We start from the raw sequence: 16494 nt of genomic DNA on the forward strand, positions 1-16494 counted from the left end.
GTGGGCTGCCTAGTGATCTCTGAAAAGAAGTCTACATATCACCCAATGGTCAAAACTTTCCAGAAGATTCTGGGCTTTCATACAGTTTATAAGCATTTCCAAGACTGGATATCTATATTGACAACACTGGAAGGAGAGAGAACCTATTTAAGTAGTATTAAAATTCACTGTAGGACTTCATTGATTGCCAATACTTCAGAACTGCACTAAGGAAGACACCACCACTGTACTCTAAAACTGGACTATTTGCATTGTTTCACTGTTCTTACACAGCTGCTCCAGGAACACCTGAAAGATCCCGCAGCTGTCCAACCCCTTCCGATTTCATCATGGATATTTTTAGTAAAAGTCAGAGACAGGGTCACCGGCTTCCATTAATTTTTCTTTATTGCCTGTGACCTGTCCGTGACTTTCACTAAAAATATCCATGACAAAATCTTAGCCTTACTAATGGAATATGAAAGAACGGCATTAGTTTTCATGTTCAAGATAATGTGTATACATCTGCTAGAGAAATAAAAATGAGTATAAGTCCCACTATTAGAGAATGTGTACAAGAAAAATAAGCAGACTACAAGTATGCTTATTTTATGCATTATATCAAGGTACATTTTCACCTTACCTCTCAATTAAGTCACACAGGTAATTGAAAGTATGAACAGCTTCTTCTTTGTCTTCATGTAGTGGAAGCCATGATAACCAGTGTGGCAGGACTTCCTCAACATTTACACAATCAGGTTTGAACTTCATGATCTTCCCTACAGCTGAAATACAGTTCTCTGTTGCATTGACGTTCTCTTTGGTTTTGGCATCTGGTGACTGAATAACTCTCACCAGCAATGGAAGGGCCTCTGTAAAAGTGCAAAATTAGGAAAAAACCTCATGTATAACCAAGTTAAATGCTTGCACTTGAGCAACAATAGTGTTGCACACTAGGGCACTAAACCTCTTGCAGACACACAACTTCAGATATGGGTAGTTTAAAAAATTGAGTCAAATGCAGTTTCAAATAATTCATCTGTTTAAGTCTCCCCACTTTTTTTGTGGCTTTCCAATCTTTACATTTTAAAGAGGATTTCTCCCCCGCTGCCTTGTTGCTGTGTGAAAGGCATAAAAAATGTACTGACTATGTAAAAAGCACACAAAACTGATTGACTATTCAAGGGAAGCAATGAAACTGTCAGCTGCCAAACATACAAAGTTAACCTGAACAGTAATAAAACATTGTCTATAGCCCTTCAGCTGTGGTAATGTTACTTGTAATGGGTAGAAATTTTTTAGCTATTTTTAAATTTACAGTCTCAAAATAGCTTAGTAAAAGTATATAAATGGCAAAGTTCGATTAGATCATCATTTCTCAAATGGGAGTCCTCGAGGGTACTCCAATAGGTACGCGGGCCCTGTCGATTAACTCCTCCTCCACCCTCCCAGTGCCTCCTGCATGCCACTGAACAGCTGTTCCCAACATGCAGGAGGCACTGGCATGGGGCACGCTTGGGGGAGAGGGGAAAGAAGCAGGGAAGAGGAGGGGCCTGGGTGGAGCGGAGCTGGGAAGAAGCGGGGTGGGGGTAAGAGCCTTGGTGGAAGGGCTGGAGTGGGGGCTGAGCAGAGGGCTTGGGAGTCCCCGAAAAATTTTAAATCAAAATGGGGGTCCTCGGGTTGCTAAAGTTTGAGAACCACTCAACTAGATTAAAAACCTGATGACTCAGAATACATATTGAGCAAGAGAATATATGTATTTGTTATGTGTATGCATATGCACGTTACATATATGCACTTCCTAAAATAGGCAATAAAAAAAGTTCAGAAGGGCCAAATTATCCTGTCTGCTAAATCCATTTTACACCACCCAGATGACAAGCAGAAATATACTTGCCTGAAAAGGCTAGAGAAGGTGGTTACTTTGTACAGTAACTAGCGTTCAAAATGTTTTGTCCCTATGGACATTTCAGGATGTGCATGTGCCCACGCATGCTTGATTGGAGATGTAATCAGCAGTGCCTGAGGGTCCGCACTTGTGTACTACATATCCTCATGCTCCAGTGTAAGGGTATATAGGGAAAAGCAGACCCACTGCAGCTCCAATTCCTTCTCAACTACGAAGTCCAAAAGAATGACTGAAGCAGAGGGCAAGGAGGGTAGACAGTAGTTTGTCCCTGTGGGTGCTCCACCTGAGAAGTCCAATTACTGTAATTACAATCTAATTAAACCTGTCCCTTGATCAGTTATCCCTGTGGTGCTCCACTGCAGGAGATTCTCAAGCAGTACATCAATTATGGAGCAGGCTGCTCAGGAGGTGGATTCAGTATGGAACATAGACCAGAGTCACCAAAAGTTACGCTGGCTCTGGAAGCATGCAAAACAGCATAGTGCTGGAAAAACATATGCATTGATGACCAGGTTGCAGCTTTGCAAATATCCAAGATGAACACTTTCTTCACTAAGGCTACAGAGGTAGACTGGGCTTTGGTGGAATAAGCAATCACTAGGACAATGATGTACCTCTGAGGCATTGTAACAGATTAATAAGCATCCCAACACCCATTTAAACAGCCTTTGGGAGGAGATTGGGTCCTCTTTCATTCATTCTGTGATAGTGATGAAAAGTCTAGGAGAAGCCCTGAAGGGCTTAGTCCTGTCAAGGTAAAAAGCTGGAGCTCTTCTTATGTCTAGTATATGGAGATTAGCTTCTTCTCTCGAAGAGTGAGGGCTGGGACAAGACACTGATAGATGAGTGTCCTGATTAACATGGAACTCTGAAGATTACCTTACGTAGGAAATGAGGATAGGAATGTAATGTCACCATGTCATGATGAATACCATGTACAGTAGGTCAGCCATAAGGGCCCAAAGCTCTCCTAGCCAAGGTGATGGCTATAGGAAAGATCTTGAAAGATAAATGTGACTAGAGTGGCCTCTTGTGGGATTCCACTTGCCCCAAGCTGTAAAGTCTTGAAAGTGGAATGGAACTCCCACACAGACTTTTTGTCCCCAACACCTGTTGAGAGAAGTTGAGGACCATCTGGGGTATTGATACCCAATTGGATAAACTGTTTACTCCATGTGTAAACTGCTCTTAACCAGGCTGAAGACAATGGGAGTGTAGTCTTGCCAACAGTGTTACAACAGGGTACAGGCTGCTATGTGGCCCAGGAATTGAAGGCAAGCCTTTTGCTGTGGTGTGCAGGCTCTGTTACATTGTAAAAACAACACTGGACTTTGTAACGAACCTGCCTGTGGGAAAGCATGCTCTGAAGGTAATGGAGTCCAGAGTGGCCCCTATGAAGTATATTTGTTTTGTGTGTTTCATCGTAGACTCTTCTCCATCGAGGCAGAGACCCAAAGAGTGGAACAGTGATAGGGCCTTGTTGGTTGCTGACTGTACCTTCAGAAAAAAGGGATCTATCAGAAAGCCAGTCATCCAGACAGGAAAAAGACAAATATCCCCATCTGATGGCAATGGGCTACAATAGCTAAGAGAACTTGGATAAAGGCCCTTAAGGTGGTGGAAAGGCCAAAAAGATAGGACACAGTATTGGTAGTGGTCCCTGCCAATCTCAAAACAAAGGAAACACCTGCGTGAGGGGTATATATAGGAAAATAAGCATCGTGAAGATCAAGGGAGACAAATCAATCTTCTAGATCCAGAGGGAATTATTACTGAGAGTTACCATTCTGAAACACTGCGAGAGGATGAAGGTTTTCAATGTCCTGTCTCCAACATCCATTCTTCTTGGGGACTAAGAAGTACTTCTTTTCTGATGAAGTCCAATGGAACAGGTTTGATCGCCCCCATAGTTAGAAGGGATATTGTCTGTTTTAGGACAGCCCCATAAGAAGCGTACCTGAAGTGGGATGGAAAGGGAGGATGGGGAAGAGGGAGTTGAACTGAATGGAACAGCCCACTGGAAATACCTCCAGGATCCATCTGTCAGAGGTGATAAGTTCTCAGGCAGGCAGGAAATGGGAAAGGAGCACCATAGGGCTGTTGAGGGGGGATTGGTATAACATATGATCTGAAATGGGAGACAGGTCATGACTCTTGACCAAGTGGTCAAAACAACTGTTTTGAGAAAGTAACTGACTTATGTAACTGGAGGATAGCCCTTTCTTAAAGAATCTGGGCTTCTTTCTGAGAGGTTCCACAAGTCTCATGGGCTATAGTGGACTGGGCAAGCCTGTGGAGCTGCCTTTCCAGCATACTGAATTTTCTTTTTGCTGCAGGTGTGTAGACATTGAGGGATTGCAATGATGCCCAGCAGTCTTTTTGTGAATGGAGGGACCTGTCTGTAATGTTACTAAACAGCTTAAGACGCAGGAGGGAAGGTTCTCCAGTGTTTTGTACTTTTTGGAGTAGGTTGGAGGATTGGAACCAAAAACTCAACACATGACTATAGCAGTAGCTATATAGTGCATAGCTGCATTGGCAGCATTGAGTGAGGCCTTGGCAATCATCTGGCTTTCTGTAATGGGGGTTTGAAACTACTCCTCCTAGTCCTGTGGCAGAAGTTCAATAAAATGCAAGAACTTAGAATATTTTGGGAAATCATATTTTGCTATCAGGGCTTGGTAGCTGGCTACTCTGAATTGCAAAGTGGCAGAGGAGTAACTCTTCCAGCTAAAACGGTCTAGCCATCTCAGCTCCTTGTCAGACGGCATTGATCTAGACAATGGTGTTGTCTGTTCCTTTTGTTAACACCATCAACAACCAAATAGTTGGGGGTTCAGTGGGAGAAGGTACTTTGAGCCCTTGGGGGTGAATATAATATCTTTTCATCAAGCCTCTTACAAGTGGGTGGTATGGTAGCTGGAGTTTACCACACTACATGGGCTGGTGACATCAGTGTTGTTGATGGGCAAGGTGATTTTGCCTTGGAGAATGTCCTGAAAGAAATGCTGAAGTTCCTGCATCTCTTCTAGCAAGATTTGTAAGGCCTCTGCAATCCTTTTCATAAATTCCTGGAAGGCCCTGAAATCATCTGCATGGGAAGGGGAGATAATTCCTTCTCCTCACTAGACGCATCTGTGGGAAGGGGGTGTTGGCCACTTCTGCACCTGGCTCCTGCTCCTCTGGAGAATCCCCCTGTGGGATAAGACTTGGTGTTGGTGGTTGCTGTTCCCTAATGTGCACTCTGACATGAGAGTATCCTTTAAAACTGCACACCTTAGGAGGCCCACAGTTTCCAATAAGTCCACTGGGGTTAGATGTAAGGAAAAGGGGGTAGTACTCCAAGATCGTTCCTGCCAGTGTTACCAAGTGCATCTCCTGCTGGGAGCGTCTTCCTCATGATATACCCCAAAAGAGGAAAGGTAGAACTGGAAGTTGGAGGAACCCTGAAGTGATACCTAACAATCAGTGCAAGTACCATCAGAAGGGCAAGGTGTTGGTACCAGTGGTCGTGTTGGTACTGGGAGCCAGTGAGGGACCAATAACATGAGAAGGGATTCAGACTCTTCCGAGAGCCAAACATCTTCATGGGAGAGGAACCTAGATGGTAATGGATCTGGATAGCGTTCCTCAGGAGTCAGCACATTGGGAGGTACCAGAGACTGTACTGAAGACTTGGGCACCTAGGTGTTAAAGGAGTTCTTATGCTTCAGAGGCACTGAGTCCAGTACCGATGATACTCCTGTTAGTTGCTGGCTGGCTGGTTTCTAGGTACTCAGAGAACTCTTTTGAACCTGTACTGGGGTCTCTGTTCCAGAGGGGGATAGAAGATACAGTTCTCATACCAGGATGGAGTTTGAGAAGGTGACTTCCCCCTCCTTTTGTTTTTTGTTCTGGAGAATAGGGTCTTTTTTTGGTGTTCTGGAAGACTCTGAAGGGCCCCCATGGTCACTGTGGTGCTCTGAGCAGCTGAAACTGATGTACCAGGGAAGGATTGGGGGGGGGGGGAGGGAGGGAGCACCTCAGATCCTGCAGATCTCAAAGAAGGTTTTATAAGGAGTTTTACTCTAGCCTCCTCAGCTTAAATTTGCCTTTGAATGCAGTGCAGATCTTACATTTGGAAGGGACATTGAGTCTTTCCAAGACAGCAGAGGCAGCCAGAATGCCTGTTGCTGCAGGAGAAAGCCCTGTGGGCAGGTCTGACAGTGCTTGAAGCCTGGAGTCTTGGGCATAACTGGTTAGGAAAGGCTGCAGATTGAGGCCTATGCTGAATGAGTTTCCTAACAAGTTATGTTGAATGATAGGCCCAAGTTGTGGGAAAAAGGAAGAGAAGGGACACGACCCCCCACAAATTGTGCTTAATATTTTAAAAAGAAAATACTAAAGTAAAGAACAAATAAGAAAAAATTAGCAAGTTACCCACATAGCTAAGTGGAAACCCAACGCTCCATCTTGAGCCATAAACAGTTGAGCAGGAATCGGGAGTGGCAGTGGGTCCACTCTTCCCTATATACCCTTCCTTCAGAGTACGAGAATGTGTAGGGTGAAGGAGCAGACCCATGGATGCTGCTGACAAAATCTCCCACAAAAGTGCATGGGCAAATGCACGTCCTGAACTGGAGCACCCATAGGGACAATTAGTTGAAGAATGAACAGTCATCTTCAGTAACTGTGTTCACGTGAATTCCACTTCTGGTGCACATGCACCCCAAACATATGACAAATTGTTTTTAGCTACCAGTGTCTGTTGGGACTGTGCCTGCATCTTGGATGTTTGCATGGCCCCCCACCACAGAGCATAAAAACGGAGCAGGCCCAACAATTCCTCAGTTCCATTGCCAGTAGTACAGCATACTGTAGCTATAGCATTCTGTAGAAGCAGGTAAGTAGAGTGAGTTGTGGAATCCATCTGGACAACACATCTTGAAGAGCTAGTTACTGAAGACCATCAAACTTTACTTCCAAGTGATTTTCAGCATGGATTCCTCTTCTAGTGACTAGCAAGCAGTTACCTAAGAATTCTGAGGTAGGTCTGGGAGTCCTATTTAAACAAAAATTGTAGCACTGCTCTACCAAAAAGGACATCTGATCTTGAAGCATCAACTAAGGAACAGTGCTAGATAAAAGTGTGGACTGATTCCCTGTAGCCATCTTGCAAATTTCTGAAATAGGAATGCTTCTTAAGGAGGTTGCCTGATCCCTGATGGAATAGGCTTTAACCTGCCTGGGTGGCACTCACATTAGCTACCACATTCTAAGACAGTTAGATACTTACATAGACAACCTTTGGGTGGAAAAAGCTTGACCCTTAATACTGTCTGCAAAGGCTACAGTCTGGGGGAGCTCCTGAAGAGTCTTGTGCTATCCAGATCATATGAAAGAGCCCAGACTACATCCATAGTGTGCAATTTAGCTTCCCCCCCAAAGCAGGTCTTGGGAAAGAAAAATCAGTTGATTAATCTTCCAGTTAAGTGAAAACTGGAAACAATCTTAGGCTGCACCCCAAGTTACTTCCAAAGAGTCACCTTAACTTTATGGAACACTGTAGAAGGTAGATCAGCCATAAGGCCCTGAATTTCCCCTATCCTATGAGCTGATGTTATTTATAAGCTGTCATGGGATAAGAGGGAAGGTCCTCTCATGGATTGGTAACTGGTTAAAAGATAGCAAACAATGGGTAGGAATAAATGGTCAGTTTTCAGAATGGAGAGGTAAATAGTGGTATCCCCAAGGGGTCTATACTGGGACCAGTTCATTACAACGTATTCATAAATGATCTGGAAAAAGGGGTAAACAAAAGGGGCAAAATTTGCAGATATAAAACTACAAGATAGGTAAGGTCCAGGCAGACTGTGAAGAGCTACAAAAGGATCTCTGAAAACCTGGTGCCTGGGCAACAAAGTGGCAGATGAAATTCAATGTTGATAAATGAAAAGTAATCAACATTGAAAAACAATCCCAACTACACATATAAAATGATGGGGTGTAAATTAGCGGTTACCACTCAAGAAAGATCTTGGGAGTCATTGTGGATAGTTCTCTGAAAACATCCACTCAATGTGCAGCAGCAGTCAAAAAAGCAAACAGAATGTTGGGAATCATTAAGAAAGAGATAGATAAAACAGAAAATATACCGTCTATATAAATCCATGGTACGCCCACATCTGGAATACTGCATGCAGACATGGTCGCCCCATCTCAAAAAGATATATTGGAATTGGAAAAGGTTCAGAAAAGGGCAACAAAAATTAGTAGGGGTATGGAATGGCTTCTGTATGAGAAGAGATAAATAAGACTGGGACTTTTCAGCTTGGAAAAGAGACTTCTAAGGGGGGATATGATAGAGGTCTATAAAATCATGACCGGTATGGAGAAAGTAAATAATTATTTACTCCTCCTCCTAACACAAGAACTAAGGGTCACCAAGTGAAATTCATAAGCAGCAGGTTTAAACAAACTAAAGGAAGTATTTTTTCACTCAACGCAGTCAGTCTGTGGAACAGTTTGCCAGAGAATGTTGTGCAGGCCAAGACTATAAAAGGATTAAAAAAAGAACTAGATAAGTTCATGGAGGATAGATCCATCAACGGCTATCAGCCAGGATGGGCAGGGATGGTGTCCCTAGCCTCTGCCAGAAGCTGGGAATGGGCGACAGGGGATGGATCACTTGATGATTACCTGTTCTGTTTATTCCCTCTGAGGCACCTGGCATTGGCCACTTTTGGAAGACGGGATCCTGGGCTTGATGGACCTTTGGTCGGACCCAGTATGGCCGCTGTTATGATCATTTATACTAAAGATGCAGCATTCACAGACAGGAAGTAAAAAGGTAAAGCTGCTAAGGGCTCAAAAGGGGGTCTAAGCACAGCCCCAGACAATCTGCTAGCCAAAAAGAATGTGAGCTGACATATATGGGGTGCGTGCACACTGGAAGTAGAAGCCATGGGGACAATCACTCAAAGAACTTCACCAGCACAAATGAAGCCAACATAATTGTCTTCTGCGCCACATGCCCCATGCCTATTTCCCTTCCCAGCAGAGGAAGTATGGAAGAGGCAAGAAGGCGTAGCCAATCGGTTAGTTTTATCATCCATTTATCATTGTACTTCGTGTTATGGTCCACTCATATAGATGCATAGATTCTAAGACTGGAAAGGACATCGAGAGGTCATCAAGTCCAGTCCCCTGCCCTCATGGCAGGACTAAATGTCTAGACCATCCCTGATAGACATTTATCTAACCCACTCTTAAATATCTCCAGAGATGGAGATTCCACAACCTCCCTAGGCAATTTATTCCAGTGTTTAGCTAAAGTTCCTAACTGTCAGGGTGGTTAATGTCCAACCTAAACCTCCCTTGCTGCAGTTTAAGCCCATTGCTTCTTGTTCTATCCTTAGAGGCCAAGATGAACAAGTTTTCTCCCTCCTCCTCATGACACCCTTTTAGATACCTGAAAACTGCTATCATGTCCCCTCTCAGTCTTCTCTTTTCCAAACTAAAGAAACCCAATTCTTTCAGCCTTCCTTCATAGGTCATTTTCTCTAGACCATTAATCATTCTTGTTGCTCTTCTCTGGACCCTCTCCAATTTCTCCACTTCTTTCTTGAAATGAGATACCCAGAACTGGACACAATACTCCAGTTGAGGCCTAACCAGTGCAGAGTAGAGCGGAAGAATGACTTCTCGTGTCTTGCTCACAACACACCTGTTAATGCATCCCAGAATCATGTTTGGTTTTTTTGCAACAGCAGCACACTGTTGACTCATATTTAGTTTGTGGTCCACTATAACCAGTGGTGAGCTGGAGCCAATTCGCACCGGTTCGCACAAACTAGTTAAATTTTGAAGCAGTTTTAGAACCAGTTATTAACCCGCTTCCCTGCGAGCAGGCGCTGCAGCTTTGATGGGCTCTGGCCGGGAAGTGATGTAATTCCTGCTCCGGCTGCCAGGGGTGCTGCACTGCAGGAGCCATGTGGGCTTCCACCTGGCCCTGTTGCTGCTGCTCCCCTGACCCCTGGGGCTCCCGCTGCTGCCTGGTAGGTCCCCAGTTGCTCTGCTGGGCCTGGGCTGAGTCCTGTTGCTCGGGCTGCTCGGAACCGCTCTCCCCGTGAGTACCTGCCACCCTGCCCGCAGCCAGCCCCTGCCCTGTCTCCAGCCAACCCCTGCCAAACCCCCCTGCCCGAAGCCAGCCAGCCCTGCACTCCTCTGTCACCAGACAGCCCCACACACCCCCACCCTGCGGCCCTGCCCGAAACCAGCCAGCCCCACACCCCCACACCCTGCCTGCAGCCAGCCCTTACCTCCAGTCAGTCCCAGCCCTGCCTCCAGCCAGCCCCCTCCCCCCCGTCTCCAGCCAACCCTGCACCTTCCTGTCTCCAGCCAGCCCCACACCCCCTGCCTCCAGCTAGCCCTGCCCCATGCCCGTCTGCAGCCAGCCCCATGTCCACTGGTGCCCTGCAGTTCCCAGGGCAGTAACCCTGCACACCTGCTTCAATGAGGGGGGCAGGGAGCAGCTGGGACCCACACATGTGCACACCCTAGGGTGACCAGACAGCAAGTGTGAAAAATCAGGACCGGGGGGGGGAGGGAGGAGGGTAACAGGAGCCTAAATAAGAAAAAAAGACCCAAAAAATCAGGACTGTCCCTATAAAAATCGGGACATCTGGTCACCGTAGCACACCCCCAGGGAGTGACGGAGACCCACACACGTGAAACGGAGCTCATTTCTAGTTCAGGCCCATCTTTTTTAAAAAGAAAAGAACTTTAGGTAGGGTTAACATACATCCGTATTTTCCTGGACATGTCAGGCTTTTTGGTTCTTAAATCACTGTCCGGGACGAATTTTTTAAATTTAAAAATTCCTCCTGGGAAAATATGGACGTATGGTAACCCTATTGGTACAAAAAATACATACTGTGGCACATCCCTTAAAATCAGAACTTTTTATAGGGAACCGGTTGTTAAGACTTTGGCAGCTCATCACTGACTATAACCCCTAAATCCCTTTCTGCCGTACTCACTCCTTCCTAGACAGTCTCTTCCCATTCTGTATGTGTGAAACTGATTGTTCCTTCCTAAGTGGAGGACTAAGCATTTGTCTTTATTAAACTTCATCCTGTTTACCTCAGACCATTTCTTCAATTTGTCCAGATCATTTTGAATTATAATCCTATCCTCCAAAGCAGTTGCAATCCCTCCCAGTTTGGTATAATCTGCAAATTTAATAAGCATACTTTCTATGCCAATATCTAAATTGTTGATGAAGATGTTGAACAGAGCCGATCCCAAAACAAACCCCTGTGGAACCCCACTTTTTATACCTTTCCAGCAGGGAAACCATTAATAACTACTCTCTGGGTATGGTTATTCAGTCAGTTATGCACCCACCTTATAGTAGCCTCATCTAAGTTGTATTTGCCTAATTTATCGATAAGAGTATCATGCGAGACCATATCAAATGCCTTACTAAAGTCTAGGTATACCACATCCACCGCTTTTCCCTCATCCACAAGACTCATTATCCTGACAAAGAAAGCTATCAGATTGGTTTGACATGATTTGTTCTTTACAAATACATACTGGCTATTCCCTATCACCTTACCACCTTCCAAGGGGTTGCAGATGATTTCCTTAATTACTTGTTCCATTATCTTCCCTGGCACAGAAGTTAAACTAACTGGTCTGTAGTTTCCTGGGTTGTTTTTATTTCCCTTTTTATAGATGGGCACTATATTTGCTCTTTTCCAGTCTTCTGGAATCTTTCCCGTCTCCCATGATTTTCCAAAGATAATAACTAGAGGCTCAGATACCTCCTCTATTAGCTCCTGGAGTATTTTAGCGTAGCTAAGGGGGGGAGCAGGGCAGCGGCCGCTCTCCCACCAAGCACAAGTGTCACCTTTTTAATTTCTTTGCGCCTTTTTAATTTTTACTCACCCGGCGGCGCTTTTACTGACTGGGCAGCGCTCTGGGTCTTCGGCGGCGTGTCCTTCACTCGCTCCGGGTGTGTTCGGCGGCACCAAAGGACCTGCCACAGAAATGCCGTTGAAGACCTGAGGAGCGAGTGAAGGACCTGCCGCTGAACTGCCACCGAAGATTCGGAGCGCCGCCCTGTCAGTAAAAGCGCCGCTGGGTGAGTAAGAGCACCGCAGTGGGTGGCGCCTTTTTTGGTGATCGCTCCCCCTGTTCGCTACACCTGGCTACGCCACTGACTCTAGGATGCATTTCATCAGGCCCTGGTGACTTGCAGGCATCTAACTTTCCTAAGTGATTTTTAAACTTATTCTTTTTTTATTTTATCTTCTAAACCTACCCCCTTCCCACTAGCATTCACTATATTAGGCACTCCTTCAGACTTCTCTGTGAAGACCGAAACAAAGAAGTCATTAAGCATCTCTGCCATTTTCAAGTTTCCTGTTACTGTTTCTCCCTCCTCACTGAGCAGTGGGCCTTCCTTGTCCTTGGTCTTCCTCTTGCTTCTAATGCATTGATAAAAAGTCTTCTAGTTTCCCTTTATTCCTGTAGCTAGTTTGAGCTCATTTTGTGCCTTTGCCTTTCTAATCTTGTCCCTGCATTCCTGTGTTGTTTGCCTATATTCATCCTTTCTAATTTGTCCTAATTTCCACTTTTTATGACGACTTCTTTTTACTTTTAGACCATGCAAGATCTTGTGGTTAAGCCACATTTTCTATCTTTCCTACCCAGCAGAACACCTTGCTTTTGGGCCCTTAATAGTATACATTTGAAAAACTGCCAACTCTCCTCAGTTGTTTTTCCCCCTCAGTCTTGATTCCCATGGGACCTTACCTATCAGCTCTGAGCTTACCAAAATCCGCCTTCCTGAAATCCATTGTCTCTATTTTGCTTTATTATGCTATTTCATATATAATCAATGTACGTAAAATAGATGTAAGTACAAGATTGACAAGTATTTAGGAATGATGATTGTGTATTAGGTATATAAGTACAGCACGGCTGGGATGCAAGGCCTAGAGTCTGAGGCTTGTAAGATTTTAGCTTAAGCCTATGACCTGGTATGGCTAAGAATGCTTGACATGAGAGGGTGACCTAGGAATAATCCTATGCCAGTAAAGTTACAAGATTACTGTAAAAGATGTTCCAACAGGTGATGTTACAGAAGAATAGACTGCAATGGACAATTGTCCAAGACCACAAGATACCTGATTATTATGGAACATCCTGCTCTGACCTCAGGTTACTATGGACACATGTTGTGCATAGATGCTAATAAGAATAAGGGGAAACTAAGAAACAAACTATGAAAAACAGGCCATCCCAATATTCATGGGGTGGGGAAGTACAGATAAGGAAAAGAGCATATGCATAAGGCATTAGGTGTGGTCAGAACAACAATATAAGAGGTTTCCTGGTTGGGTAAAAGTAGGAAGACCCCAAGGGTTGTGCCCGCCGTGGCTTCCCGCCGCCCCCATTGGTCTCGAGCGGCAAACCACGGCTGATCCTGCAGACGTGGCAGGTAAACAAACTGGCCCAGCCCACTAGGGGGCTTACCCTGGCGAGCCGCATGCCACAGGTTGCCGACCCCTGGGGTAATTCAGATCTATAATTTTAGAGAAAAATAGCGCCTTAAGCAATTAAATTAGACTATCTAAACTTCTACAAATCCCTCAGAAGTGCCTACACTTGCTTCTGGAATCAGTCCCTATTATAATAAAGCAGCTAGTGAAATCTGTGGACAATGGATACAAGATTCAATATTTAAAATCCTTAGAAACTAAACTGACAACCCTTTTAGCACTACAGGGACTAGCCTGCTGTTTGTTAGTGGTTCATGTTACATTATTACAGTTTGAATTAAAGCTTTGTGCCTACTCTAAATTTATCAGTTCTTCAGTCTAGAAATATTGCTCTCAATCAGTTGTGTATAAATAGTAATATAGGTCTAAATATAGCTTTCTAGCCAACTCCTTCAAATATTTGAAGGTACCAAACGTCACATGTTCATATTTGGGTCACAAATGTTTAAGGAGAGGTGACACTTTTTAATCTCGTGTCCCATTTCTGTTCAATATCCCTAATGCACATGCCCAATAGTCACGAAGTGTCAGCTTTGTGTGGCCTTTAGACTGGACATTAACCCTTCCTACCAATACTTTCCCCAGAGCCACAGTGTATTCCCCCTTTATTTTATTCTAATAGTCACCAATAAAAATGGAATTTTTTGGACACATTGATCCTTACAAGTAGTTATCCCATAGGAGAATGAATGCATTTTTAGACAGGCAAATCTTAAATTCAGGAAAGGGTTTAGTGTTTGGCGATGAACATTAAAAAATTAACTGTCTTTGGGCAGGCCCATATTTTTACCATTTACAGGAGTTATTAATTTAATGTAGAGTGGATGAACAGCACTGTTTGCATATATTCACTAAACCTAGAAAAGATTCTCACTTCGAATACCTCTCTTCAGTCAAGTCCACCTCAAACCAAGTTATACCCAGCAGTCATGGCTTCATCTTTAAGCCTGGTCACATTAGGATGTGAAATTAACATTCCATTAAAGTGCATGCAGAGGTTCAGCTCTCTCATGGTGCAACTGTTTCAAACTACTACGGCAGACTCTCCAAAACAGAACTACACTATATGAAAAAGGCTGCAAGTTTGTCACAAAGGTCACAGATTCCATGACTTTCTGTGACTTCTGCAGCGGCTGGTGCGCCTGGCTCAGGGACAGCTCAGGCAGCCCCTGCGCCAGACGCACCAGACGCTGCAGTCTCAGGCCCCCACAGCAAAGTTTGGGTGCAGGAGGGGGTTGGGGCACCGAACAGGGTGAGGTAGGCAGGCTCTAGGCAACATACCTGGGGGCCTCCCCAGAAGCGGCGACATCCCCTTCACTCAGCTGCTAGCTGGAGAGTGCTGGCTTGGCAGCTCTCATTGGCTGGGAACCGCAGCCAATGGGAGCTCCAGGGATAGTGCCTGCACGAGGAGGCAGCGTGCAGAGCTACCTGCCTACACCTCCGCCTAGCAGCTGAGTGAGGGGGATGTTACCTGGGGGGCTTCCCAGAAGTGGTACGTGCCACCCAGAGCCTGCCTCACCTCATCTGGTGCCCCAACCCCTTCCCACATCCAAACGCTGTTGCTGCTGGGGGAGAGGCGCGGAGCTAGGTAGGGAGCTTGCGGCCCTGCCAATCCCCACGCAGCACCAACGGGGGTCCCAGGCCATGCGTTGCCACCCACTCCCCCCCCCCCCCCCCGGCCACCAAAGGAGCCAGGCCGCCCTCCCCCAGCACCCATGGGGCCCCCAGGCAGCCCCCTCCCCCCAAGTTTTATTCATTGGTATTTTTAGTAAAAGTCATGGACAGGTCACAGGCCATAAATTTTTGTTTACTGTCCATGACTTACTAAAATACCTGTGACTAAAACGTAGCCTTATTTATGAACATGTGCCGATTTTAGAACCGAAACTCAGTGACCTATCTGGGCCACAGACTTAAATATAGTGGTACCTTTTAAGAGTATATCATTCCAGCTTGCTTTGGGACTTGCTTCTCCCCTCACCATTCTACGATCATATTTAGTTGCTGATTTCATAGTTTGCTTCCAGATTTGTTCCCTGCAGCCTATTTTCCTTGTTCTCCTCCTACCCTATTCATCTTGAATTTCCAGTGCTTGAGTCTTTCCTCTCCATAACACAACCACCCTGCCATTGATCAGGGTCTCCCAGATTCCAATCTTTGGTCTACTCTTGGGCCCAAAATGTCCAAACCAAAACCAGGTGCTGCAGCTGCATAATCTGTTGTGGAGTCTGACAAATCTCTACGTGCAATTCCAAAGCCACAACAGGAACAATGTCTGGACCAAACAGTAGATAAATATTTATTACAAAGAGACGAGCTGAAAACATGAATTTCTAATACTATAGCAAAAATCTATGGAAATACTAAATCCTTGGAAATCCAGATTCTTATGCAAACAATTTTCATTATGCCTAGTTACAGCATGATTTTTCCACTGCAGCATACTTATTAATTTTAAAATTAATTGTATTTAATACATCTTGAAATACCTAACACTTAGTGTTTGTGAACTATAATGAAGTAAAAATAAAGAACCAATCTACTCAAATATACTAGGCCAGGGGTAGGCAACCTTTCAGAAGTGGTGTGCTGAGTCTTCATTTATTCACTTTAATTTAAGGTTTTGCGTGCCGGTAATACATTTTAACTTTTTTTTTTTAGAAGGGGTCTCTCTCTAAGTTTATATTATATAACTAAACTATTTTGTATGTAAAGTAAACAAGGTTTTCAAAATGTTTAAGAAGCTTCATTTAAAATTAAATTAAAATGCTGATCTTACGCCGCCAGCCTGCTCAGCCTGCTGGGTGGGGGGTTCAGGGCAGAGGGCTGGGTATTGGGGGGGGGGACTCAAGGTCAGGGCAGAAGGCTGGGTGTGGGGGGGACTCAAGGTCAGGGCAAAGGGCTGGGGTGTGTGTGTGGAGGTTCAGGGCAGAAGGCTGGGGTGTGTGTGGAGATGAGAGCAGAAGGCTGGGTGTTGGGGCAACTCGAGGTCAGGGCAGAGGGCTGGGGCTATGGGGGTGCAGGGCAGAGGGCTGGGGCTGTGGGGGTGCAGGG

The 16494-nt window shown here is 45.0% G+C and overlaps 1 protein-coding gene across 2 annotated transcripts in view; it reads right to left on the reverse strand.

The window, feature by feature from the left end:
- Nucleotides 1-16494, reverse strand: part of IPO5 (importin 5) — an 84319-nt gene that overhangs the window by 9978 nt on the left and 57847 nt on the right. For both annotated transcript variants that reach the window (XM_005287026.5, XM_042843664.2), the window contains exon 24: nucleotides 623-851. In XM_005287026.5, the coding sequence (XP_005287083.2) occupies nucleotides 623-851 (229 nt within the window). The remainder of the gene's footprint in view (nucleotides 1-622; nucleotides 852-16494) is intronic.

Source organism: Chrysemys picta, chromosome 1 (assembly GCF_011386835.1).
Source record: "Chrysemys picta bellii isolate R12L10 chromosome 1, ASM1138683v2, whole genome shotgun sequence".
Lineage (NCBI taxonomy): Eukaryota > Metazoa > Chordata > Testudines > Emydidae > Chrysemys > Chrysemys picta.